This window comes from Leucoraja erinacea, chromosome 1, assembly GCF_028641065.1.
Source record: "Leucoraja erinacea ecotype New England chromosome 1, Leri_hhj_1, whole genome shotgun sequence".
Taxonomy (NCBI): Eukaryota; Metazoa; Chordata; class Chondrichthyes; order Rajiformes; family Rajidae; genus Leucoraja; species Leucoraja erinaceus.
The window spans coordinates 34,795,572-34,821,422 of NC_073377.1; the positions used below are offsets into that span (position 1 = coordinate 34,795,572).

The 25,851-nt window shown below is 41.0% G+C and overlaps 1 protein-coding gene across 3 annotated transcripts in view; it reads right to left on the minus strand.

Moving 5' to 3' along the window:
* ubap2a (ubiquitin associated protein 2a) overlaps positions 1 to 25,851 on the minus strand; it is a 110,860-nt gene that overhangs the window by 14,053 nt on the left and 70,956 nt on the right. For 2 of the 3 annotated variants that reach the window (XM_055632592.1, XM_055632582.1), the window contains exons 17-25: positions 25,518 to 25,587; positions 24,095 to 24,164; positions 17,860 to 18,046; positions 16,919 to 17,010; positions 16,712 to 16,759; positions 15,349 to 15,430; positions 14,773 to 14,987; positions 11,610 to 11,706; positions 1,212 to 1,322 (exon numbers count right to left, since the gene is read on the minus strand). In XM_055632592.1, coding sequence (XP_055488567.1) covers positions 1,212 to 1,322; positions 11,610 to 11,706; positions 14,773 to 14,987; positions 15,349 to 15,430; positions 16,712 to 16,759; positions 16,919 to 17,010; positions 17,860 to 18,046; positions 24,095 to 24,164; positions 25,518 to 25,587 — 972 coding nt within the window. The remainder of the gene's footprint in view (positions 1 to 1,211; positions 1,323 to 11,609; positions 11,707 to 14,772; positions 14,988 to 15,348; positions 15,431 to 16,711; positions 16,760 to 16,918; positions 17,011 to 17,859; positions 18,047 to 24,094; positions 24,165 to 25,517; positions 25,588 to 25,851) is intronic. The other variant, XM_055632600.1, reaches the window with a different exon arrangement.

Sequence of the window (25,851 nt, forward strand, 5' to 3'; positions counted from 1 at the left end):
ATCATGAGATTATTGGGGGCAGACCTGGGGTGTATATATGTTTAGAGAGACGGCATGGGTTGGGTCAAGCACAACCCAACTCAGTCATGTACGTGTGCAGATTTTTAAAAAAAAGTTATGACAATGTGGAAAGCAACATCCTACCTCAAACCATTAAAGGCAATATTGATTTCAGTTAAGTAAACTCAGTTAGTCCATCCTACTGTACAACGTAGATAGGCACATGTTCCTTGAAGACCGGTGCTCTGCACAACTGTTCAATACTTGGTAAACAGAATAACTGACTCAAGAATAAACTAATATTTTCCTTCTCTTTCCATTATATTTCTTTTTACACCTATTGAAAAAAATCTCTCACCACAGTACATTATAGAGGCAACGTAGGACATTACAATAGCCTTCTCTGCCATGACACTACAATAGCCTTCTCTGCCATGACACTACAATAGCCTTCTACAATAGCCTTCTCTGCTCAAAGGGCCGAATCGCCTCCTCCTGCACCTATTTTCTATGTTTCTATGATGTGATCTTCAACCAATTTTTAAATATCAGATCCGTAAGAATGGCCAGCTGAACTTATTAAAAGCTGAAATTAGCTCATCTCCCCTTTTCTTAGTCAACAGTTGCATCTTATATACTTTCCTTCCCCCCAATAACAAGTTGACTGCTGGTTATGATAAAATGTGACACGCCTGATGTAGATGGCGCAGCGTAATGATACTGCTTTAGCTGTCAAGAGGCACAGAAATATTCTTGGTTTTGACAAGAACTTGCATAAAAAGATATGCTGAAAAGCAACAATAATTGTTTCTCATGTTCAAGTACATTTTGGGCTCCCAGAGCTTTATTCGTATGACCTAACTAAAATAGCAATTAACCTCAATATCACCTATTACTTCAGGATGCAGTGAATGGTGATGGCCAAGTCATTCTCTATTCATTAGAGCAAAACTATTCCCAGGGAGTGGAAAGTACCTGGAATGAACTGCTGGAGAGAGTCGCTAACATTTAATTTAGACAAGCACTTAAATTACCTTGGCACAGAATGCTATGGGCCTAGTGTGAGAAGATGAGATTAATATGGATGGGTGTCCACTGGTCAGTGTGGAAGAGGTGGGCCAAAAGGCCTGTATGATTCTATGGTGTATAATACATTACATAAGTATGAAGGAGCCTTACTACACTCAATGGAACTGACCCAAAGCTCTTACCTTTCCCTGGTCCAGCTGTGGATGATTTGGTTTGTGCTTGAGTAGACCCGCTATAGGCACCTTTGCTGTAATCTCCAGCTCCAGACCCTTGGTTTAATTCATCATAACCTGCTAGAACAAAGTTAGACTATAGAATCCCTGCTGTTACAGCCTTTCTTGCTGCGTTGCTATATTTTTTTGTTCTCCCCAGTACATAGTACCACTGCAGATATGGATACCAAATATTCTCTAATACCACATGCGTCCTTTTTTGAAAATGGACAATTCTGAAAATGTTATAAAAATAAACTTGAATTCAAGAATTAAACTACTTGTAAATGTTCAAAGAACGGAATATACTGAGCAGAAGAAAAACGACCTTATCCATACCCAAAACGACATTTTAACCATTAGAATTTCAAGCAAAATCCAACGCAAACACCATAGGAATAGATTTGAGTTTTGATCACAGTCCATATATTCACTTAGCAATAATCAAATTAGGCTGAAGCTACGTTATGGAGCTCCCGTGAACATTTTAGCAATAACTAACAGGTCATGTCGGTTAAATAAAGTAGAAAGATAAGCTAAATGGTCATCATTCCGAAAATATTTTAATGTTGCCACTAAATTCAAATCTGCCTCATTTATTGTAATCAGTTTTCCAGCTCCTTTATATTTGTTATAATATGCCATTATTTCCTCGATGACATTAAGCACTTCTTAACAAGGGCTAAAGTCTATTAAATATAGGACAAGGCAATATGCTGTCACTTAAATCAGATCTCACATTCCAAAATGACAAACTGCTTTTAACAACATGGAGTCAACACGGCTAGGTCTAAAGTATCAATCTAAATCTCCTTTCATTATCCTCAGACTCAAATGGACCGTCCTTTCCACTGAGTATAGTGCTGGAGATGAGCATTAGCTATTATCTTGTATTGTTTAAAACAAGATCTCGCGAAAGCTCAACCACCAGCGTTATACTTGGATTCCCAAAGTTACTTTGCCAAAAATTAGTTCTGGAAACAAAAAAACACAATGGCAATTGTGTAAAAAACAATAAATGCTTAGGGTTTTCATATAAAAATTTCTCATCTTATCATGTACATTGAGGCAGATGTCCAACATCCTTTCAGTTACAGCAACAACCTATTCAGTTACAGCAAAGAGGGGAGCTACTCCACCATGTTCAATGCAAAAACAATCCAGATAGTTCCACCCCAATACTTACCATAGCCCTACAAATCCTATTTATAAATGTTTATCTAGCTACATCTCCAAAATTAATTCTGCCTCCACAAATGTGTGTGATGGTGCAGTGGAAACTCTAATCACTCCCTTCCTGCGCTAATCGTCATTATCCTGCATGATCATTATATGTGCTGAGGTTTTTGATATCCCTGTCAATGAGAACAGTTTCTCCTCAACATCCTTCATAACTTTCAATTCTTCTGTCAGATCCCTTCCATCCTCCTCTATTCCAAGGAGGTCAACCAGGTTCATCATTTACACAACTGAAGTTCCTCATCATAGTAGTAAATTTCACCTCTATTCTCTTTCAGATCTTTTCCAAAGCGTGGCACCAGAATTCAATAACAGTGATCAAAATAGGCGTTTATAAAGGTTCACCATGACTTCCTCGCTGCCATATTTACAAAGTATTAAATATATGAATTATACGCTCAAATTTGTGCTTATGCTCCTTTTGGATTATGTGCTCTGTTTACATTGTATCTCCTCACTCTTCCTACCAAAATGCAAGAGTCTACACTTTGCGGCATTAACATTTACCTTCCATTTGTCTGCTCATCTATTACTATTCTCCTCGCATTTTTACTACACCAAGTCAGCAATTTCCTATGCTCTTCTATCCTCCTGTACACCCGGCATGTGCGTAGATATGATTTCACAAGCAATATTTTTAATGAGATAATGGGACATTAATAGAGAGAATTCCATTTCAATTATGAAGTATATCTAGCCTTACAAAATATGCTCTCAATTTTCACATCTTCAAAGCTGTAGTAGCCAATTAGCTTAACAGTATGTTATAACTATAACCAGTTACCTTTAAATTCTATCTGCCTGTAATTATGTGGGTGGGATTTATACGTAATCTGAGGCGTGTTTGCAGCTGGGATTGTGGCGCGGACTCCCTAGTAGTTTTAGTTTAGTTTGAAGAAGCATGGGGGAGAAGGCACAGCTTTCGATCATGCACGAGTTTGAACACGAGTAAGATCAAAATGTACTTAAACAAGAAGAAGTTTGGATGAAAATCTTACTGTTTTTACTATTACAATAAAGAAACTATTAATTAAGAGACTGTTTGGAAGATTTATCTTTCATCGGCATTGAATGTCTCGAGGAGAGCTCGTGAATGTGTATCGATTATCTCCTGAACCCCTCTCTTCAATCATAGTGACTAAAGGAGGAACCCATGAAATGATATAAAAATCTGTCACTAGATCTAGAGTCAAAAGCTACTTTACAGCCAGGAGGTAGAAGATTGGTCCCATAGAAGAGGGACAAAAGATTGGGCTGGGTCTCTGTGAGAGATTACTGCCAGAAGAACTGGTTCTGTAGAAGTGGAACTGAAGACTGGTTCCGTACAAGAGGAACTGAAGAAGCTAGATCACCGCTCCTTAAGCAGTTGAGGCCAGTTCATTGGCTATATTTAAGAGGGAGTTAGATGCGGCCCTTGTGGCTAAAGGGATCAGGGAGTATGGAGAGAAGGCAGGTACAGGATACTGAGTTGGATGATCAGCCATGATCATATTGAATGGCGGTGCAGGCTCGAAGGGCCGAATGGCCTACTCCTGCACCTATTTTCTATGTTTCTATGTAAACCAATCACTGCTAGAGATAGATTTACAGCCTACCTGTCGGTAGATTAATGGACAGCCACGTGACTTATCTGAAGTTTGAAAACTTCACTGATCGAGAGCGAGAGTACAACAGCTATTGTATTATGCTGTAAATTTGAAAGCTGGAACGCTTTAATTAGAACGGCTTCTTAACAAGATACTGTGAAATGTTCGACTGTTTCGTCGCATTTAAGGTAAAATTACAGGCTCCGATAAAGAGTCTAGAGAAGTATCAGAAGCAAGTTCTGCTAAGTTTGGGAAGGCAGCCAAGTGCGAGTAAAGCCCCTGTCCCACTTAGGAGACCTAAACAGCAACCTCTGGTGACCTTGACCACCACTCGAAAAAAAAAAATCAAGGTCGAGGTGACCTGCAACCTCCTACCACCTCCCACGCACATGTTGAAAACCTTCCTCGACTATGAAGAAAACCGGCTTCGACTAGACCTGCGACTAAAAAATTATCGATTTTTAAAATGGCAACCTATTTATAGTCGAGGCCGGTTTTAAACATGGTGAAAAAATAGCAGCAACCTAGATGAAGCCTCGACCACGCGAAAACCACTTTCGACAATTAAGGAGAGTGACCAAAACCTCCTGTGACTTCATGGAAACCTTGGGTGGTGGCCAAGGTCACCAGAGGTTGCTGTTTAGGTCTCCTAAGTGGGTCAGGGGCTTTAAACTGGAATCCAGTTGCTGCCCTTGGTATGTTTTGAAGTTGAGATGATACATTCTTTCTGAAGTGAAGTCACTTCTATACTTCGAAAATAATTGGATGTTTTCTGAAAGTCCAGTTTTGTTTTGGATTACTTTCGGGGTTTGTTTTGGAACACTCACCAGAATGTTTATCGATAATGTCAGAAGCAAACTGAAGAGGTCCTGTTTGTCCAATTAGCAGATTTGGCAATCTGCTTAATCTGGAGCCAGATGAAGCAGGTAAGGCAGGCAAAGGAGCGCCACCAGAGGGAGCCATGGAATCTTCAACAAGTAAGCCAGGTGAAGAAGGGCCGGAACAGAGACGATCAGGCCAACGAACAAAGAAGCCCACCGAAAAGGCCAGAGTTGCATTTCTGGAGAAATGCCAGATGGAGAGACAAGTTATGGAAGCAGATGATCAAGAAAATTGAAATCTTGAAGAAACTAATGGAATCAGATGAAAATGTGAAGACGGTGCAATCTAATCAGGAGCAATTATTCAGCCTCGGTATAGATGTTGGATAAACAAAAAACACTGCTGGATTCACAGCTGCCTCAGGAAGAACTCGAAAGACACACCCAGAAAAAGTGAAGTTATTTGATGATTTTATGGAAGATGTGAAGAGAGGGTTAGCTGAAGCTGAACAAAGGACCGCGTGTGCTGTAGCAGGAAATACTACTCAACAAGATAGTATCTCAAACGTCTCTACACGAAGATCAAGACACAAGTCTGGTTCTGAAGCCAGTTCAAATTCAAGAGCCTCTGCTCGTATGGAAGCTGAAGCAACTACAGATGCTCTTTCGCTACGTGTCGCCGCCTTGGCGAGAAAGCATGAGATTGAAGCACAGGAAGTACAGTTGGAACAGATGAAGAGAGAGGCCGAGGCACGTGTGGAACAGACGAAGAGAGAGGTTGAGGAACAAAGAAGGCAGCTAAAGAGAGAGAAGGAACAGTTGGAACTGGATACAAAGTTGGAAGAAGCCAGGACGGAGATTGAGATACTGGAGTGCCAAGGTTCAAGAGGCGGCTCTAAAGTATCTGATGGGGTGAGCTCTCTTTTGAGAAAAGGAACTGCTCAAAGAGAAACAGCAGTTGAATTAAATCTACAGCCACCAGAGGAAGACTGGTAATACCATTCAAAGCTAGCGCTGAGTAAGTGGATGGTCGATGAAGCTCCATCTCAACAACAGGTGGTTAAACCGAAGCAAAAAACCTTTGGACCATCTGTTAAGACTCGTATTAAGACCTACCCAACTCAGCGCTGATACACAGGCTCGAGCAAGCCATGATTGGCGGGTGCCTGTTCATGACACATTGAGGCCTAGCCTGGGAAGAACAGCTAGCCAAGGGACTCGTGACAAAACTTATCCAGACAGGCGATTCTTCTCAGAGGCCCGTTTACTGTTCCTCCAAGTCCAAGGAGGGATTTAGAGAAGAAGTCTGTGATTCCAACTCAGTATCCCGTTTGTGATTTGATGTGGAATCAAATGAGAATTAGCGAGTCTCTAGCTCAACATAACATCTCTTCTACATTACCACAAATGAAATGGCTAAGTACGATGGTAATCCCTTGCGATGTGAGACTTTCACAGACCAGTTTGAGAGAGGAGTGGAGAGGAAAACTACTGATGATGAAAATAGTTTACAATATCTGAAGTACTACACAAGCGGAGATCCAAAGGAGCTTGTTGCAAGTTGTCGGAAGTCGCCTGCCGGTGAGGGCTATCGAAAGACAAGAGAATTGCTTCGAGAACACTTTGATAACGAGCACCAGATCGCCAATACATACACGAAGAAGACCTATGCTTGAACAGCTATCAAGCCAGAAGTGGCGAAAGCATTGCGGGAGTTTGCGATATTTCTTAGAAGTTTTTGTGGCTCGATGAAACATCTCAACCACATGCAAGAAATGAATGTAGTTAGCAATGTGAAAATTATCACTCTAAAACTGCCCTATAGACTTAGAGAAAAGTGGAGGGATAAAGCAAGTCTGTTAGAGGAAAATGAGAATCGAGAGGCCATGCTTCCTGATCTGGTGAACTTCATATAAAAGGAAGTACGGTTCATGTCAAATTTACGCTATGGGTGTATTCAAGATCCTGAACCAATCGCAACTGTCAAAGGTTCTACCTTTCCTAAAACAAAACGAAGATCAGGACCCAAGAGAAGTAGTTTTGCTACCGCTGTAATACCTGTAGAAACGAAAGGCGAAAGGAAGGAGATACATCTACTTAAGCCAAGATGGTTCTGCTTGTCATGTAACGAATTGGTCACATGACAATAAGGTGGTGTCAGAAATTCAAGAAGGAATATAAAGAAAAGATGGATTTCTTAAAGGAGAAGGGAATCTGTTTTGGATGTTTGAAAAAAGGACACAAGGTTAAAGACTGTAAGAGTCCTATAATAGACAATAGACAATAGGTGCAGGAGTTTGCCATTCAATGCGATCATCATCCCCAATCAATACCCCATTACTGCCTTCTCCCCATATCCCCTGACTCCGTTATCTTTAAAAGTGCTATCTAGCTCTCTCTTGAATGTATCCAGAGAACCCGCCTCCACCGCCCTCTGAGGCACAGAATTCCACAGATTCACAAATCTGTGAGAAAAAGTGTTTCATCGTCTCCGTTCTAAATGGCTTACCCCTTATTCTTAAACTGTGGACTCAGGTTCTGGACTCCTATAACTGCGATAAGTGCAAGCAAGATCACCCTGAAGCACTTCACACTGAACAGCAGAAGCCAGAGCAAATAGAACAGGAGGAGAAGCCAGCTACTAATGATGCTGTCACCTCACCTCAGATAACTGCCCATATTGGGGCCGGGGTAGAAACCTGTATCTACTCTATCTTACCAGTACAGGTAAGGAATAGCAAGGGGAATACATATGAATTTTTGGATCATGCAAGTTCGGCTACCTTTTGTACAGAAAGCTTGATGAGAAGGCGGGACATCACAGGAGAAAAGACTAAGATTCTATTGCGTACCATGAATGAGGAGAAATCCTGTGATAGTCATTACATTACAAGTATGGAAATATCTAGTCTGGATGAAGACAATTTTATACCAATATCCGAGGTGTTTACACATGAGACCATGCCGGTTAGTCATCAAAATATACCCAGACATGAGGACTTGAGACAATGGCCTTACTTGAAGGATGTCAAGATACCTAAAATAAATCCTGGTGTTGAACTATTTATCGGAACAAATGCTTTGAAGGCATTGGAATCTGTACAAACTGTGAGGAGCCAAAGGGATGGACCGTTTGCTGTGAAAACCCTACTAGGATGGGTTATCTATGGCTCCTTGAGAAGGAACAACGAAAGCAGGAACCAGAAGAACTACCCTGCTGCTGCTGCTGTTAATCAAATATCTACTGGTAAATTGGTAAAGCTATTGATCAAGCAATACAATCATGACTTCAATGAAAGTACCAGTAAGGAATCTGAAGAAATGTCCAGGGAAGAGTTAAAGTTCTTGGATATTATGAACTACTCAGTAAAGATGATAGACAGACACTATTGTCTGGACTTACCTTTCAAACAAGAAAGCGTTAGTCTGCCAAATAATTGTCGTATGGCAGACCAACACACACAGAATCTGAAACGCAAGTTTGGCAAGAATACGACATTTCATGAGGAATATACGTCTTTCCTAAAGGATATGATGGACAATGATTATGCCGAAATTGTACCAACAAACCAACTGAATCGGGGTGGAAGAGAGCATTGGTATATTCCGCACCATGGGGTGTATCACTCAAAGAAAGGGACCTTGAGGGTGGTCTTTGATTGTGCTGCAGTCTTCAAAGGAACATCACTTAACTGTCAACTTCTGCAAGGTCCAGACCTTACCAACTCACTCATTGGAGTTCTCATTAAATTTAGACAAGAACCAATTGCTTTGATGGCTGATATCAAAGTGATGTTTCATCGTCAAAGTATCAGAAAAACACATTGACTACTTGCGATTCTTATGGTGGCCTGATGGGGATGCACAACAAGATCTTGTTGAATACCGGATGAAGGTACATCTCTTTGGAGCAGTGTCATCACCAAGTTGTGCCAACTTTGCATTAAAGACCGCAGAGGATAATAAAGGTCACTTTCCAGAAGAAGTGATAACCACTGTGAAGAATAATTTCTATGTGAATGATTGCTTAAAATCCATGTCAACAGAGCAGGAAGCAATTCAAATGGCAAAACATCCAACTTCCCTCTGGAATAAGGGAGGATTCACGCTTTCCAAGTGGATCGGCAATAGCCGTGTTGTATTGGAAAGCATTCCACCAGATGATAGAGCCAAGGAGATCAGGGAGTTGGATTTGGACAGACAATTTGCCAATGGAAAAAGCATTGGAACTGCACTGGTGCATTGAAACGGATGTGTTCAAGTTCAGAATCACGATTCAAGAGCGACCATGTACTAGAAGGGGTATCCTATCCGTGATTGGTTCTGTTTACTGCCACCCAAGTTGATTTTGCAGGATCTTTGTAAGGAAAAAGGAGAAGGCAGGAATGGGGTACTGATTGGGGATGATCAGCCATGATCACATTGAATGGCGGTGCTGGCTCAAAGGGCTGAATGGCCTACTCCTGCACCTATTGTCTATTGAAACGCTTGGATGGGATGAGAGTATAACGCAAACTTCCTCTCACCAATGGACAGAATGGTTGTCAGATCTTAACAAGATCTCAGAATTCAAAGTGGACCGGTGCATGAAGCCTACAAGCTTTGGTAAGATTAGAAATGCACAGCTGCATCATTTCTCGGATGCCAGTGAAAGTGGCTACTGTATTGTTTCATATCTATGACTGGAAAATGATAACAAAGAAGTACATGTTGCATTCATAATGGGAAAGGCCAGAGTGGCACCATTGAAGCAAATGACAATTCCCAGAATGGAACTTACCGCTGCAGTCTTAGCTGTTATAGTTAACATAATGCTGCAAAAACTACAACTGGAAGAATCTATCTTCTGAACTGATAGTACTACGGTGCTTAAATACTTCAATGAGAACAAATATTTTTTGACATTTGTAGCAAACAGAATCTCTTTTGTATTGGGAGCTACTAATGTTTCACAATGGAAATATATTAACACAAAGGAAAATCCTGCAGATGAAGCTTCTAGAGGACTAACAGCAGACCACTTCTTAAGCAACAAGAGATGGATCAATGGACCGGAATTTCTCTGTAGGGCAGACAGAGAATGGCCAAAGCTTGAGCTAGGATTTGAAATCTCTGCTAATGATCCAGAAATTAAACAAAACATCACAGTGAACGTTATTGCTAGCAATCCTATTATTCTCTCGAAGGATTTTCACATGTCAACACTATTGTTACGACATATCCATGAATTGATTGGACATGGAGGAAGAAGTTTTCTGTTGTCAAAATTTTGGACTTTTGTGTTTTGGACTATATACTGGGTATCATGCCTGATGTTAAAGGTTTGTTGCGCATGGTACAACTAATGTTTTAATAAGACCAACAACTAAGTTATGCTTGCTTCTATAAGGCAAAAGTGAAAATGGAAGAATCGCTAAAGAAGTCTGAATGCTGATATATAATGCATGTTATTTTTTTTTTTTTTGATATATGTTAAGCTTTTGTAGCTACTTATTTTTAATATCTATTAGTAATTGCCTTGTTATATACTCAGAACAATTAGGGGCCGGTATGTAGTAGCCATTTAGCCTAACTTAGTATGTTATAACAATAATCAGTTACCTTTAAATTTTATCTGCCTGTAATTATGTGGGTGGGATTTATACGTAATCTGAGGCGTGTTTGCGGCTGGGATTCTGGCTCAGACTCCCTAGTAGTTTTAGTTTAGTTTGAAGAAGCATGGGGGAAAGGTCACAGCTTTCGACCATGCATGAGTTTGACCACGAGTAAGATCAAAATGTACTTAAACAAGAAGAAGTTTGGATGAATATCTTACTGTTTTTACTACTACAATAAAGAAACTATTAATTAAGAGACTGTTTGGAAGATTTATCTTTTGTCGGCATTGAATGTCTCGTGGAGAGCTCGTGAATGCGTATCGATTATCTCCCGAACCCCTGTCTTCAATCAAAGTGACTAAAGGAGGAACCCTTGAAACGATATAAAAATCTGTCACTAGATCTAGAGTTGAAAGCTACCTTACAGCCAGGAGGTAGAAGATTGGTCCCATAGAAGAGGGACAGAAGATTGGGCTGGATCTGTGAGAGATTACTGCCTGAAGAACTGGTTCTGTAGAAGTGGAACTGAAGACTGGTTCCGTAGAAGAGGAACTGAAGAAGCTAGATCTCTGCTAGACGTTGGTTTAGAGCCTACCTGCCGGTTGGTTAATGGACGTGAATGCGATTAGATTATCTCCCGAATCCCTGTCTTCAATCATAGTGACTAAAGGAGGGATCCTTGAAATGATATAAAAATCTGTCACTAGAAGAGCTACAGGAACAAACATTTTTAAAACATTTTAGAACTTTAGCCTCAGAACAGACCTGACTGAAGAACATGATCGAAAGGTAGAACACATGGAATATTCTCCAAATGAAGACATGCTTTATTGGATGAAACATTAAATAAGGACAGGCCTTCCCCCTCAGGTGGGTATAAAAGGTAATACTTTTAAGAACAGCAGCTCCACATTTCTGCGGGTGTGCTTTCTAACAGTTATCTGAAGAGGACCGACTATCAGGTTATTTATCTCAATGCCATTGAGAAACCCTGTAGGAATAGGCTTCAATATTCCTGGTCAATAGAGAAAGTTGGGAAATTGGACAAAGGTGTGCAGCACTCATGCTGCTCCAGCAATGAGACCAAGTAACTTGTCTTCCATTTGTCTAAACATCTTGAATTACCTGTTCCATATCCATGCTGTCCATAGCTGGATGCTTGTGGAAAAGACGCTGAAGCTGTGTTCATATTCATGCTCTGTTTAGCCGATGCTGGAGGAACCTATGAAAGCATTTAAGACATTTTCAGTCCCTTAAATTGAAAATGCAACAGTAAAAGCTTTAACAATACTACAAAAGAAACACATTTTTAAGAAAATGTACAGAAACAAATTTGGTTATTTTTGTTACTTTAAACAATCGCCTGAGAGAACTCAAATTACACTCGCCAAAAATACGAGTTTAGGCTATATTTTACAGTAACATGAATTCAATTTTACAAGTTAGGAGTACTGCAGAAAACTTGAACAGGACCTTTCTAAACATATAGCTTGTATTTGAAAAGCAACTCCATAGATTCCCAACAGAAAAAACTTTGCATATCATCACAAGGACCATTGGTCTAAATGTAGCAAATTCATCTCAATGAATTTTATGTGACAATATTTACATGGACTTTCCTGTGTCCTCTTGCGCCTGGTCAGTCTAGTTATTTTTTTTGCTAGTTGTATGCCAGGAGTCAAGTAAATTAAAATAAATTTTGTTTCCAGCACTATTTAATCAAAGATTAACCAATTTAAGAATCCTTTCTGGGATGAGCGATGGTCTGTGAGGTGGGGACAAAAGCTGAGGGAGGGAAGAAATTGACAGAATATGAAGCTGCAAAATTCAGAGTTGAAGTGAATGCCTTCTGGGGCATGCCAACCGAGAGAAACAAAGCCAATACTATGAACTTCAACAGAAATGGTCAGTTCTGAGATGAGTAACTGACTATTGTGGATATCACTCAGCTATAGCTGACAGATCCCTCAATTTGTAGGAAGGAACAGCAGATGCTGGTTTACACCGAGATAAGACACAAAATGCTGGAGTAACTCAGCGGGACAGGCAGCATCTCTGGATGGAAGGAATGGGTGACGCTTTGGGTCGAGACCCTTCTTCAGACTGAAAGTCAGGGGAGAAGGAGACACAGATATAAGGACGGGTAAAGTATATGAAAACGAGACAAAGGGGATTAAGATTAAAAAAATGTAGAATAGATCATTGTTACCTAGAAGGTGACAACGAAGCATAGAGATAATATTTAATCAGGGGAACAGTCAGACTGGTCGGAGAACTAGGAAGGGGAAGGGATGGAGTGAGAGGGAAAGCAAGGGTTATTTCAAGTTAGAGAAATCAATATTCATACCGCTGGGGAGAAATCTGCCCAAGTGAAATATGAGATGTTGTTCCCCCAATTTGCATTGCGTCTCACTCTGACAGTGGAGGCCCAGGACAGAAAGGTCAGCATGGAATGTGAGGGGCAGTTAAAGTGTTTAGCAACCGGGAGCTCAGGTAGGTTTAGGCGGATGGAGCGGAGGTGTACAGACAAACTATCGCCGAGCCTGCGTTTTTGCACTTGCCGAGCCCTCAATGACATCTCATCTATTTACCATACTTCTGCGCTTACACACTCATCTGCTGGATAGAGCAGAGAAGGTTCCCCTGGACGTCACCTTCTACCCAGACATCCATGATTCAAAAGACCATTATGCAATTTTCACCACCAAGATTCTATCATCAGACATATTCTCTGTCCCTGACTTCCCTCTCAAAGTGACCATTCTCTTTGCAGCTCTCAGATATGCTCATCTCCAGAAATGTATTCTCTTTTTATGGCACATTCCTTACAACCAACAAAAAGACATCACTGGTCCTTGTTTCAGTTCCATTCACATTACTGAGGGACTAATATTCCTCCAGCTGAAGCAGCCTGTCATTTGGCCATAATCCCAGTGCACAATATAACACAGATAGAGGTACGTTCGGCCCATCTGCCCCCTGCCCACCATGTCCTACACTAACCACATTTTCTGCATTGGGTCTACATCCTTATGCTTTTTCTATCTGCACATGTCCAAATGCCGTTTAAACTTTCAGTGTCTGCCCCAACCACCTCACCTGGCAGTATGGCAAATGTGGTCATGCATTTTGGTGGTAGGAATAAAGGTGGAGACTATTTTCTAAATGGGGAGAGAATCCAGAAATCAGTGGAACAATGGACTTGGGAATGCTGGTGCCGGATTCCCAAAAAGTTCATTTGCAAGTCGAATCGGTAGTAAGAAAGGCCAACACAATTCCAGCACAACAACTTTCTCACCTCTCATCTTAAAGTTGTGCCTCTCGTTTCCCCTGCCTTCGGAAAAAGACTGACCAAATAGTCACACCCACCATTGGTTTTGTCCATTTTCTTAGTTAACAGCATATTGCATTCGGTGATCACAATGTCGTGCTTTGTAAGAACGAAACTGCCTGAGTGTGTTGTGGATTGTCCACTTTCAGTCTGCGGGGGCAGCTTCCCGTTACTTGCCACTTTAATTCTCCATCAGTTTGTGACCTTCTGCACAGTTATAATGAGTTATAATTAGTGCATTGGAATCTTGAGGAAGAGGACCACTGCTTCCATCTGGCAACATTGCAGTCTTCTAAACTTGATATCAGTTTATAAAATTTCAGGCAACTCACTTTATCTCAATTCGCATATCACTGTACCTTAATTGTTACATGTGACAATAAAAAACCTTTAAAACCTTTATCTATTTCTACTGTAGGTCCTCTAATAATGGTTCAAGTCTACACCCATAGTCTGACCAGCTGTCCATTTCCCACAGATGGGCATTTTGCAGATTTTACATTCCTGGTTTTCTCTAACTGCTCCAATTTCACACCTTTTATATTCCTTTGTTTCTACTCTGTCCCTGTAATTGTCCTCATTAACCTATCAAACAGATTCCACTTGAAGCCTATTCCCATGGCAATCCTGGATACGCTAACACACGAATGGGAAGAAAAATGTTATGCTGAACAAACAACACTTTAAATCCAGATTTTGCAGGGTAAAAGCTACTACAAATCAAATTGGATTGTAAAATATTCCAGCTGTAGATGTTCAACTTATAAAAGTAAAAAATATTTTTTCTCATTCCTACTCGTGCTCTGTATTTCCTGCAACTACATTCAAATCCAATGATCTACTCTTACATAAATAGAGACAAAAAACAGAATCACAAATTATTATTAAACGTTCAAACATTTTAGGATACTGAATGTGATCATAAACAGTATGATACTAAAGTAACAAATCACTTACAAACATAGCAGGCCCATATTGGAAAGTGCTAGGTATTCCAGGCATTCCAGCAAAATATGGTAACCCTGTGTAACTGTAGCCCGGTGGCAAAGCTGGGTTTAAGAAGGCCTGTTGAGCTGTGTGATGACTTTGCGTCTGATTTTGCTGAGGCTGGGCTAAGGTTGTTGCGGGAGCAGGTGAAGCAGAGTCACCCCTGCCAAACTTTGCAAGGTCACCTAAAATGTGTGATCATATTTAATTTAATATGGTTCTGTAAAAAATCAACCTATATTTATAGGTCTACTATTAACTTGTTACCATAGTTACATTAGAAAGCAACTCACACGATCGCATTTATGCCTGAACTATATTAACTGAATACAATGAACTATAAGAATAGCAGTTTAAAATTAGACAACAGAATCAAGGTTTAAATAAATACTTTTGGAAATGAGAAATACAAATTATTTTTGCTCATGCACACTGAGGGAGGTTGTATGCTCCACTAATAAGCAATTAACCTACTGTACTGACAAAAATTACTCAAAAGACAAAATGTACAAAAAAAATGATGCAAAAGAATCTTTAAAAACACACCCGAGTATGGGTTACTTGAAAGATTTCCATCTCTGCTTGCAAGTGCCGTAGCTGGAGCAGGAAACGCCATTCCATAATAATCCTACGAGTAGGAGTTGTTTGGGGTGGGGAAAGAGGAAGGGGAGATGGAAGGAAGAGGGAAGTAGGAGGAGAGAAAAATACATACTGGATTTACAATGGCAAGTAGAATTATCAGGTTTGCAGCCTTTCATGTTTGCTCTGCAATTTAATAAACAACATGGCTGATCCTCTGCCAGGTCCACTTTCCCATCCGATAGCCTATCCTGTTATACAAAATATCTGCCGATCTTGATTTTCTATATACTCAGCAACTCCGTATCTACACACCTCTACAATAAAGAATTGCAACTGTTATGAATACGTTCTTTAAGGTGAGAGGGGAAGAGTTAAAACGGTCCAGAGGGGCATATTTTTCACACAGCTTCTGGTAGCTTGTGACCATGGCTGATCACAAGCTACCAGAGGAAGTGGTAGGGGCAGGTACATTTACAATATTAAAACAAATATTTGGCATGTATACGAGTAGGAAAAGTTTAGAGGAATATTGGCCGAACATAAGCAAGTGGCAGTAGCTCATGTAGCCACCTCAGTCAGCACAGACAAGCTGGGCTGAACTGACCATTTCTGAGTTGTATAACTCAATGGCCGTAATGGGTACAGATCTTGCTCATCTCAGTCTCTGTACAATTAATCAAAGTAGAAATGTTTTTACAAAAAACACTTAAGTTTAATAGTAAAGAAACTCGAGCAAGCCATCACAGCTGAAAATTCACATTAGGGATAATAATGGTGAGCCGCCGTGGAAACATTCTGCTTCAAATCATAAGTTCTTAGCATGTATTTTTACACATTCTACAAGAGCACAAAAATGAGCTTAGACTCTCATAAAGTAACATGGAGAGCAGTATTTTTAAAAGTAGTCTTTTAAAATAAATCAAGGACACTAAGCCCTCTTGTGTGGTTGCAATAGTGCTAGTTTAGAAAAAAGCCAGTGTCCTTCCATGCACAATCTGCAATTTTCTACATCAAATTGGTGACCACACTTCATCATTTGTAACATTTTGGAATGATATCAGGCAATGGAAGGCTCTGGAAATTGAAGTTCATTTTGTTTCTGCAATCCGTTCAAAAGAATGGAGGCATGCTATGAAACATGAAAATGAATCTTTATATCTATGCTTCTATCAACCTCTGAACCCGATTAGTTGTTTGAACATGACACCCCCATGAATAGCACAGATTAATTGGTCTCTACAACCAGTAAATGTCTCACAGAGAACATCTAAAAAATTAAGATATAATTCAACCAATGCTCAACCAATCTGCATCAGATCGTACTAACCATTGGTAGCCTTGACTGAAGGACCTGAAGGTCATCATAGCCATATATCTATTTCAAAAAAGAAAATATGTCAAAATCCTTAAATAATTTAACTAGTAAACAATTTTTTTTCTAACTAAAGCATCTTTGAAAATAGCACAACAATTTCTGCAAGGGCAAAATTATAAATTCATCTACATTCAACTAATTAAGTTTATTCATTCTTACCGGGTATGCAGGCAGCAGTCCACCTGGTCCAAAAATGTATTGATTGTGTAAAATAGGAGGAACACCTTGAGGAAGATTTGGCGGTGCCTTTCCTGCAATGAAAAAACAGTGTTAAAAATATATAGAAAAATATGGGATCTGCACATGAAGTTCATTGAGACTCATTTTATACAACATACAAAAGCTCTTTGGTCTTCTAAGTGGAGCTCCCCTTTGTGTATTGATAAACCCCGGTTGCGCATTATGAATGTTCAGATGGTTCTCTTTAGGCAAATGATGCTGTCTGCTGATCTCCCATCTTTCAAGGAATATATTTCAATTTCTGAAGCCAAGGAATAGTATTCTTCAGCTTCCAATGCTGCGAGGGGACATGAGGGGTGCTAGAGGAGATTGGTGTATGCTTACATTAATGAAAGAGAGGGGCAATGGTCTGAGAGTGCTGCATTGTTGAGTGCTGCAGTCTTTGGAATTAGATGTTCTCTTCCCTCTCCAGTGGGCATTGAAAGATCCCAACAAAAGGAAGTAGGGAATTTATCTCCAGTGTGCTGCCCAAACTTATCCAATCAACATTTTAAAACGAACATATTCTGAACATTACCATAATGTTGGATCTAAAACTTGCATTCTGGCACATTTGCTACATTAATGACTATTCTTTGAAGTCTTTAATTGGTGGTAAATCACTTTAGTGTAAGCCAAGATCACAAAAGGCACTACATAATGGACGTCTTTCTTCCAGCAACGGCTGAGCAACAGCCAAAATGTGGTTAAAGGAGAGGAACAAGTTAATGAAAGGAGAAGGAACAAAGATGAAGAAGATAAACAAGGAGAGATACTTGGCTCCTGGTCGAAATTTGAGAACCTCTAATTTCAAGCTTCAAATTGAAAACAATCAAAACAACCCATTACAGAGTAGGTACTCAAGAAAAACAGCCCTCTACCTGAAGATACAGGATGAACTGCTCTTGTGGCAGCAGCTGCCATAGATGGACTACTGACACTCAGTCCAAGGCTGTTGGTTGTGCTTAAGCTGTTGGAGGCATTAACTGATGATGTGGTAATCGTAGCAAATGTCATAGGGGAGGGGAAGGTTGTAGAAGTCTGCAAACTGCTGTCAATATTTGTGTGCTGGAAGAAAGAATAAAAACAGTGTAAGCAGCATAACATTAAGAAATGCGATGAGCAGTAGGCTATATGTCCCTCAAGCCTGCTCTGTCATTCAATTTGAATGTGGTTGATCCTGCCATAGACTTCACTCCATTTTGCTGACTGCTGTTTATAATAACTCTCAATTTCCCCGTGTATATTTTTAGCAAGAATATATTCAAGGCTGCAGCAGAAGATGATTAACTCCTCAACTCCAGGTAAAGAATTTCCAAAAATTCAGTAAATGTCAGTATGAAGATTTTGGTTAGACCGTATTTGGAATATGGAGTGCAATTCAGGTTGCCTCATTACAAGTCAAGTCAAGTCAAGTTTATTCGTCACATACACATACGAGATGTGCAGTGAAATGAAAAGTGGCAATGCTCGTGGACTTTGTGCAAAAAGACAAACAAACAACCAAACAAACTACAAACAGAATGGAACAGAATCACATATTCTTTTACATATTAAATATTGTGGGCGGAAGGAAAAAGGGAAAAAAACAGCAATTTTAAAAAAAAGCAGGAGAGTGGTACAGTAGAGTTAGTCCCTGGTGAGATAGGAGTTTACAGTCCTAATGGCCTCTGGGAAGAAACTCCTTCTCAACCTCTCCGTTTTCACAGCATGGCAACAGAGGCGTTTGCCTGAACGTAGCAGCTGGAACAGTCCGTTGCAGGGGTGGAAGGGGTCTCCCATGATCTTATTGGCTCTGGAGTTGCACCTCCTGATGTATAGTTCCTGCAGAGGGGCGAGTGAAGTTCCCATAGTGCGTTCGGCTGAACGCACTACTCTCTGCAGAGCCTTCTTGTCCTGGGCAGAGCAATTCCCAAACCAGGTTGTAATATATCCGGACAAGAAGCTTTCCACAGCCGCTGAGTAGAAGCACTGGAGGATCCTCGGAGACACTCTGAATTTCCTCAATTGCCTGAGGTGGTAAAGGCGCTGCCTTGCCTTACTCACGAGTGCTGCGGCATGTGATGTCCATGTCATATCCTCAGAGATGTGGACTCCCAGGTATTCAAAACAGCTCACCCTATCCACAGTATCCCCATTTATCCTCAATGGTGTGTACGTCCTCGGATGATGTGCCCTCCTAAAGTCCACGATCAGCTCCTTAGTTTTTTTGATGTTCAAGAGGAGGCTGTTGTCCTGACACCAGAGTGCCAGATCAGCCACTTCCTCTCGGTATGCCTTCTCATCGTTGTCTGAGATCAGGCCCACCACCACAATGTCATCAGCAAACTTGATTATCGAGTTGGAGCTGAACCTTGCCACACAGTCATGTGTGTACAGGGAGTACAATGCTGAGGATGCAACCCTGGGGGGGATCCTGTGCTCAGGGTGAAGGACTTTGATGTATTCCCTCCCATCTTGACTACCTGGGGCCTAGCGGTGAGAAAGTCCAGGGCCCAGGCACACAGGGGGGTGTTAAGCCCTAATTCCAGTAGCTTCTCGGCCAGTCTGGTGGGGACTATCGTGTTGAAGGCTAAACTGAAGACTATGAACAGCATCCTCACGTAGCCCCCCCCTTCTGGCTGTCAAGATGAGAGAGAGCTTTGTGCAAAACCTGGGAGACCGCATCGTCCGTGGATCTGTTCGGTTGGTATGCGAATTGTAATGGGTCCATGTTGCGAGGGAGGAAGGCGCAGATGTGTTTCTTCACCAGCCTCTCAAAGCATTTCATGACTACCGAGGTGAGGGCCACCAAACGGTAGTCATTCAGACAGGCTGGGGAGGCATTTTTAGGTCCCACATTTAGGTCCTACATTAGGTCCTACATTACATGAAGGATCATGTTTTCTCTAGCGAGGGTGCAGAGCAGGTTTACCAGAATGCTGACTGGATTAGAGGGTTTCAGCTACTAGGAGAGGTTGGATGCACTTGAATTATTTTCTCTGGAACATCGGAGGTTGAGGGAAGACTTGATAGAAGTGTATAAAATTATGAGAGGATATACAGTTAGAACCTTTTCCCCCAGGGTGGAAATCTCCATTCAGAGAGTGGCGGGTCCCTGGAATGAACTGCCAGGGGTGAGGGTGGAGGCAGATGCAATCGTGACATTTAAGAGGCTTTTAGATAGGCACATTGATGTGCAAGAGGGACATAGATTATGTACAGGCAGACGTTCAGCTTAACATGGTTTCATGTTTGGTGCAAAGTGCTTGTGGTCACTGCTGCCTAACTTTGTTTTTCATAAAGATCTCTACGCAGTTGTATTCTATATATTTCCCTGTTTATGTATTGTTTTTCTATTCTTCCCAGCAAAAGGAGTAACGTCTCATTACCCTTCCTTATAATGCATCTTCCAGATTTTTGCGCACATTCTTAATTTTACCCATTTCGCTTTGTTTGTTGTGCCTTCTTCCCAACTTGCTTTCTCACCTCTATTAGTGGTAAATTTGGCTACAGTACAGTACATTGTGCTTTCATCCAAGTCAATAATATAGATTGTAGTTAAGGATCCAGCACAGATCCCCATGGCAACAAGCTAATCAGTTTGCCAACCTGAAAAACTCAACTTTAACCGGCCTCTATTCATGCATATACATTACAGCAATGCCTCAAGTACATGATCTCGAGCCAGACACAGCTCCAGTGTCATCTCTAAATTCACCGTTGATACTACTGTTGTTTGCGAATAATAGGTAATGATGAGTCGAAGTACAAGAGGAGGATTGATAAATCTGATTGAATAGTACCAGGATAATAATCTTACTCTCAACATTAGCAACACCAAAGAGCTAATTGTTGACTTCAGGAGAAAACAGAATCCATGAACTGTCTTCATCAACAGGATGGCAGTGGATAGGAGTCAAAATGCATCACAGCCTGGTTCAGCAACTCGAACGGCCAGAAATGAAGGAGACTTCGAATGTTGTAGACATTGCACAGGTGGCGCAATGATTGCATTGCTGCCTTACTAGGCCAAGACCCGGGTTCGATCCTGACTACGAGGGCCGTCTGGACGGAGTTTGTACGCTCTCCACGTGGATTTTCACCGAGTGCACTGGTTTCCTCCCACATTCAAAGATGCACAGGTTTGTAGATTAATTGGCTACGGTAAAAATTATAAATTGTCCCTAGTGTGTAGGATAGTGCTAGTGTTTGGAGATCGCTGGTCAGCACGGACTTGATGTGCCAAAGGGTCAGTTTCCGCGCGGTATCTCTAAAACTAAATTGCAGTCAACTCCCCCCCCAACTCACACTACTCTGGCTGTACTCTCATTTTACTGCTGCGACCGGGAGAAAGGAACAGGAGTCTGAAAACTTCTTAGTAACCAAATTCTTAAACCACACAGCACAACCCTAACCAAAGCCCTACCTCAACAAATATGATATAATCTGCAATATTGGTTTATTGAGGGCAGTGGGCAGATGCTATAGACCTGCATGGGAAGGTAGACGCTCCCGTCCCCATGAGTCTTGGGCAGATGGGACTCGTCAGCCTGCAGTCCATTTAGGAGAGGGAAAACTCTGGTTTAAAACCTCCACTGCCTTTTGGCCATATCCAGTCATGGAAAAGGCTCCTGGAGTAAACCTTAAGAAAATCCGGAGCCCCTAAGGCAGTTTGTTGTTGTCTACAACCTCGCTCTGGCAGTTCCTGCGACGGCGCTGGTGCCAAACTGTAACGGCCCTGCTGTTCCTTTGGATCGATCAGCGACGTGGAGAGGGGAGACGTGCTGCATGGGCAACAGCCTGCCCTCCATATGACATCGCCCAGGCTTGCATCCGACCACACATCACCTGCAAACTAGGATGCAGCACCCATGGTCAGTCATGACCGAGGTGGGCCTACTACTATTGGTTGATTGCATTTGAGTATTCGGTTTTACACCACTCTGAGCTGGTTACCTCGTATTACTGTTTAGCAATTTATTGTATTATTGATTGTTATATTCTTATTGCATGCAATTGTGCTAATGGGCCTGTAAAGCTGCAGTAAGAGTTTCATTATTTTGTTGCCGATAAATTTGACAATAAAATACTCTCAACCCTCATATTGAGCGATATCCTTTTACGTGGCAATTTTTTTGAAACCTTTAGGAAATACCACTATATTACATTTACTGGTTCCCTTTCATTCATTTTTCAAATAACATCTACGAAGAATATATTCGTTAAACACGATTTTTTAATTCTTAAATGCACCATCTCTGCTCCTAATTTCCTAAAGGACCATGTTTTACTGTAGCCTTGCCCTTCCCTTTTATATACTTGTCAAAGTTTTTAGGTTTTTATTTTTCTTGTTAGCTTATTCATGATCTATTTTCTCATATTTTTATCAGTCTTCACTAGTTTTGAAAAGTTACCCTTGCTTCTGTTGCCATTTATCTACTGCAATTCCAATAACTTTTTTGTCAATTCTTCTGAAATATTTAGTACCTTAGAATATTCAGTAGGTCATAGTCATAGAGTGATACAGTGTGTAAACAGGCCCTTCGGCCCAACTCACCCACACCGGCCAACAATGTCCCATCTACCTTAGTCCCAAACTTGCCTGCGCTTGGTCCATAACCCTCTAAACCTGTCCTATCCATGTACCTGTCCAACTATTTCTTAAACAGTGGGATAGTCCCAGCCTCAACTACCTCCTCAGGCAGCTTGTTCCATACACCCACCACCCTCTGTGTGAAAAAGTTACCCATCGGATTCCTACTAAATCTTTTCCCCTTCACCTTAAACCTATGTCCTCTGGTCCTCGATTCCCCTACTCTGAGTAAAAGACTCTGTGCATCTACCCGGTCTATTCCTCTCATGATTTTGTATATCTCTATAAGATCTCCCCTCATCCTTCTACGCTCCATGGAATAGAGACCCAACCTACTCAACCTCTCCCTATAGCTCACACCCTTTAGTCCTGGCAACATCCTATAACATGGTGCCCAGAACCGAACATAATATTCTAAATGCAGTCACCAACGTCTTATACGACTGCACCATGTCCTCCCAACTTCTATACTCAATACTCTTGACTGATGAAGGCGAAAGTGCCAAAAGCTTTTTTGACCACCTTATCTACCTGCAACTCAACCTTCATGGAACCATGCACTTGTACTCCTAGATCCCTCTGCTCTACAACACTACCCAGAGGCCTACCATTTACTGTGTAGGTCTTGCCCTTGTTCGACATCCCAAAATGCAACACCTCACACTTCTCTGTATTAAATTCCATCAACCATTCCTCCGTCCACCTGGCCAATCGATCCAGATCCTGCTGCAATCGTTCACAACCATCTTCACTATCTGTAAAACCACTAACTTTTGTATCATCTGCCAACTTGCTAATCTTACCCTGTACGTTCTCATCCAAATCATTGATAGTCTTTGATGCTGTTGAACCACATTATATTTATGCAATCATAACCATTATACGTTTTGTGCTGTGAATTCAGCCAATTTGTTATAAATGCTGCATGCATTTTGCTGAAGTACCTTTATCCCCATTGTTTCCCCAAAATAAAATTCAATTTGCAGATGAACTCTCAGGTTTGTATGCTCTCTGCCTATCATATGTTGGTTATCAATGCCCATTTTCTCACCCCATGCCTCTTCCTTTCTTTAGTTCTAAGTTCATCCTCAACTAAAGATATTCCAGCCACTCTACCCAACTCAAGCCCTAAGTTAACCAGTTTGCCAAGATACTGGTACCAGCCTTATTTCAGTGAAGGCCCCCACTCCCCTCCCCCCCCCCCCCCCCCCCCCCCCCCCCCCCCCCCCCCCTTCCCCTGCAAAAAAACATATTTTGTTCAGCATTGTGGCCCATGACTAGAAGCTCATTTCTTCCACACCAATTGAACTCAGATATCCAACAAGACTAACGTTTTATCTTTTTTTTTTATCATCTGAACATTCTATAAATTATACACCACTGACATGGAAGTACATTCCGGCTCTTTATTTATTTTTTTAGTGTAAAGCCTAGAAAAACTATAAGAGTCAGCAAGGCCCTGTTATACCCACAGTTCACATACAGTAAAGGGGAATTTTAATTAATGCACACACACAACTCAAAATATTTAGAATACTTACCGCGTGTGATGAGCATGTGGTCAGTGGCGAGACAGAGGAAAGACTGCTGTTTTGGTGATTTGGCAAAGAACTGCATAAAACAAAGTTACGGATAAAACAAAATGAGCTTAATTACAGAACTTAAATACTAAAGATGCATTAAAAAAGCCCTCGTTGCTAGTTTACAAATCAAATCAAAACACCAGAGCTGGTGAGAACGCAGAAAAGATTTACCAAGATATATATACACTTGTCAAAGTTTTTAAGTTTTGGGATAAACCACAAGTGAAGTAGGTAGTGTAGGCACAACCATATCTCACCATCTGGGGCATCATCTCAAAACAAAGGATAGCAATTGCTCCATTTGGAGTAGATATTCAACTTTTGCTAGAACCAACCAAGCCAAAAGTTATTTTACTCCTATTTAAAATTTGTAATTTGGTAAATTATAATTAATGGATCTAAAAAAATCCCCAGCATTTATTGAACATTTCTAAAAATGCAAGATAAAAAACAGAAAATACCAGGAAAAAGACTGAATTGTTCAGGTTTGTGACCCATCATCAGAAATGAAGTTCTGATGAACAATTGCAGACCTAAAATGTTGACCATTTCCCTTTTCACAGGGGCTGTGAAGACGAACTGATTTATTCCAGTATTTCCCTCTTTTATTTCAGTTTGATTTATTGTTTGCTAATTACCTTCAAGTATCCTAACTATAAATGCACTGTTATCTCTTAGCACCAGGGATCGTTGTGTATAAGGATCTAGATAGTGACCGCCTACCTTCTTTGCTGCTACAAACGGCTGAGATGGACAACTGGTGCTCTAATTAATCACCCCATTGTTAGCTGTGAAGTGGCTGACTATGAGAACTGTTGTTAGGTGAGCTGGAGTGAGTGGCGCAGCAACCTATCACTCAGCACCTCCTGCATCTGTCCAGCACCTGCTCTTCATCAACAGTTGGGTTTGATGGAAGCTGCTGGCTCCCATCTCTTTGTTTGGCTGCACACCTGACCCCAGAGCCCAGAGATTTCTCTGTGGCAACAAATTCAACTGAAAGGTGAAAACAATCACTTCCATCACATCTAGCAGTGATGAGAGACTGTAGAATCCACGCAGATACTGCCAGTTCCCAGCAATGGCATACACTCACCAACCAGGCCCAGACCAAGCTTTGCACCTCAATACTGAATGAACGACAACAATTAATACCAGGTTCCCGTCAGAATAGCACTGTCGTAATATTCAGAAACCCAAATCAACGGCTTTCCTTTGTAATAGGTGCTTTAATATTCCCATGTATTCCAAGTTGCACCTTTGTATTCAGTTTCTCATTATCACTATTTCTGCCCAAGGTGTTTCCTCAATCCCCTTTCATTTTTTAATGGTAAACTGTATATTTGTCAGAACAAAGAGTTGACTGAAAGAAACGGGTCCATACCTGCTATGTTGTGACAGCGAACTGCTGGGCAAGTCAATGGTCTGGTTCAAGTTAGAAGAATGTTGTGTCACTGTAGGCAGAAGTGAATATTGATCACACCAATAGATACTGAAATCACTTGCTAAAAGACTGACTCTACTGAATAAAGACTTTAACAGAATCATTTTAATCTTGCAACTTTAGGTTAATTGAATAATACAGATCAATTGAAGACTAACTAGTCCTGATCAGTAATAGACAATTGAAAGACATTTTCCAAATGAATTTATATGGCAAATTACTGGTTTAAACTCAGTTTGATGGGTCTGCTGATGTGGAACACATTCCCATTAAC